General features: G+C 31.3%; 1 protein-coding gene across 1 annotated transcript in view; it reads left to right on the forward strand.

Annotated features, from left to right (window-relative positions):
* Positions 1 to 2,348, forward strand: part of RIMS2 (regulating synaptic membrane exocytosis 2) — a 303,972-nt gene that overhangs the window by 111,491 nt on the left and 190,133 nt on the right. The window contains 1 exon segment of the mRNA XM_010006466.1: positions 241 to 288. Coding sequence (XP_010004768.1) covers positions 241 to 288 — 48 coding nt within the window.

Here is a 2,348-nt window from a genome sequence, read left to right on the forward strand (position 1 = left end):
CTGACTTCTCTAAGGCCAGAATTTCCATAAAAGTGTTTTAAAATAATTTAGTAATAGATTTGCAAATTTAATTTATGCCTTGCATTAAATTACTTTGTGTTAGATAAATATGTTGTTGGTGTAAAGCTGTGTTTAAAGTAATAGTTGTGTGTCTTTGTTTTTACTTTTGGTCTTTTAGTTTCCAGCGTGTTGTCCTTTTTGGTTTTGTTTTATTGCTTTTTCTTTAATTTTGCTTACCAGAGCCAAAGCCTTAGTAGAAGAACAACGCCTTTTGTTCCTAGGGTTCAGGTAAAGACTTCGTCTGCCTGACAGAAATTAAAGTTGTGTTTTTTTCTTTTGTTTGTTATGGAAAATGCATAGTAGGAAAACGTTACACTATAGTCCGTTTTCCCATGTTTTAGTGTGTTGCTTTAAACCATATTAACAAGTTTCATGTCATCTTGTGAGCAGCTTGTAAAATTGTGCATGGAGGTAAAAATATTAAATTAAAATTTAAAGAGACAAGTAGCTTTTGTTTGCTGCCTACCCAATACTAAACTCATACAGACTTCAAAATGTACAAAATGTGTGTGCTGTTTAAGCAATAAATAATTTTGTGGTTTAGGTCATTATATAAAGATGAATGTCTCTTTAAATCATTCATTATCATTACTTACCATGTCCTTTTTTGCATTTTCCAAATAATAGTAGCGCCTTAAGTGGAAGACAGGCAAAAAATTTGTACCTTGTTTAAAGAAACAAGTTTCTTGTGTATGAAACTTGGTTCTTGCATTTTAAAGGTACATTAAAGTAACCAAAACTCTATACAAAAATAAATTTAAATCCCAATGTGTTACTGAACTTCTTTAGCCTTGGTATTCTACTTAAGTACAAGTTGTTTGCCTTTTTTCATTAGGAGTCTCCTAAGGTATTGTAGATTAACGCAAAAGTAGGTTTTACTAATGCCTATCTTGCTTTGCTGCATGTTTTCATTTTTTGGTGAATAAATATCTGCTTTACTTACAAAATATATTTATAGATATGTTGATCTTTTGTGGGGGAGCTGTGTAAATGTTTCTTTCTTTGATCAGTTTCTCAAGGAAAGATGTAAAGGATGAACTAAATGAACAGAATAAGTTTACCAAATTTCATATTGAAATAAAAAAAAAAAGATCATATATATTTATAAAGGAATTCTAAATAAGACTGTAGAAAATTGGTTATGACTCATATTTGGCACAGTACAATTTATTTCACAATGTATTATTTCCAGAAGGTAGTCCTTATAACTGCTTAACTGTAAATTCAATACAAAACTTATAAGAAAAAAGTTAAGATTAAGAAGGTAATGTCTTGATAGTATTGTTCTAGGTCAACATGTTATTATGTGCTGTTGAAATAACCTGACTTGTATTAAACATTTAAAACATCCTTTAGCATGTTTGAGGCAGTTGGCTTCTGCTCATGGTAATGAAATTATAAAGAGGTACAAATTCAATCACAGGTTGTTAAGTAGTTTGTAAAGGTAAATATTAAATATGACATAAGTAGTCTTTTAATACTTATTTTATTTTTAGATATGTGCAAAATAAATTAAGAAGTGTGCTAGTTCCTTGTTCAATTTAAAGGGCAATAACTGCCCAAAACCTGCATGTTGAATGAAATAGTGTAATGTAGAAGTAACGTGTAGTAGTTCCCTGGTTTAATCACATTACTTAAAATAAAGGAGTAGTCATAAAAATTGCCAGAGTTACTTAGATTAATGTCCTCTAAAGAAAAAAAGAAAAAACAAAAAAAAACACAACAAAAAACTTTGATCAAACTATTATGGTATTTATTCAAGAAAATAAAACAAATGTAATGCTTGATAGAGAACATCCAGCAAGAGGTGAAAGTGTATGAGGCTTATTCTCTTACCTCTGGTTTGATTATTTTTGATACTGTAGATAAAAATTTTCTTTAGCCCCAGTTTTGCTTCTACACAATGTACAGTCATTGTGGAATTCTCTAACAGTTTTTTGCAGAGCTCATTAACAGTTAAAGACTTCTGAAGAACTAAAACTTTGACCTTGGCAATGTCTTTACAAATAGACTGAAACAAAAACTCCCTCATCTGCCCATTTTTAGTAGGAAGGGTAGATAGTTTAAAATGGGTAAGTTTACCTTGCAGGCTGCAGGGAAGAACAAAAATTCTCCAGTGATTTTTACACAAGGGAATTAGAAGCAGGCCAGCAGCAGTGCAGAACTCTGATTACTTTTTGGCATGTGAAATTAGCTAACTCAGAGCTCTGAGCTGCTGTTCATGGTTGTCAGGAAGTATACATTACAGTGTGGGCTGTGGTTTTGCTGTGTCTGTGGAATTCCCTACA

Source organism: Chaetura pelagica, unplaced genomic scaffold (genome assembly GCF_000747805.2).
Source record: "Chaetura pelagica isolate M959 unplaced genomic scaffold, ChaPel_1.0 scaffold76, whole genome shotgun sequence".
NCBI classification, from domain to species: Eukaryota; Metazoa; Chordata; class Aves; order Apodiformes; family Apodidae; genus Chaetura; species Chaetura pelagica.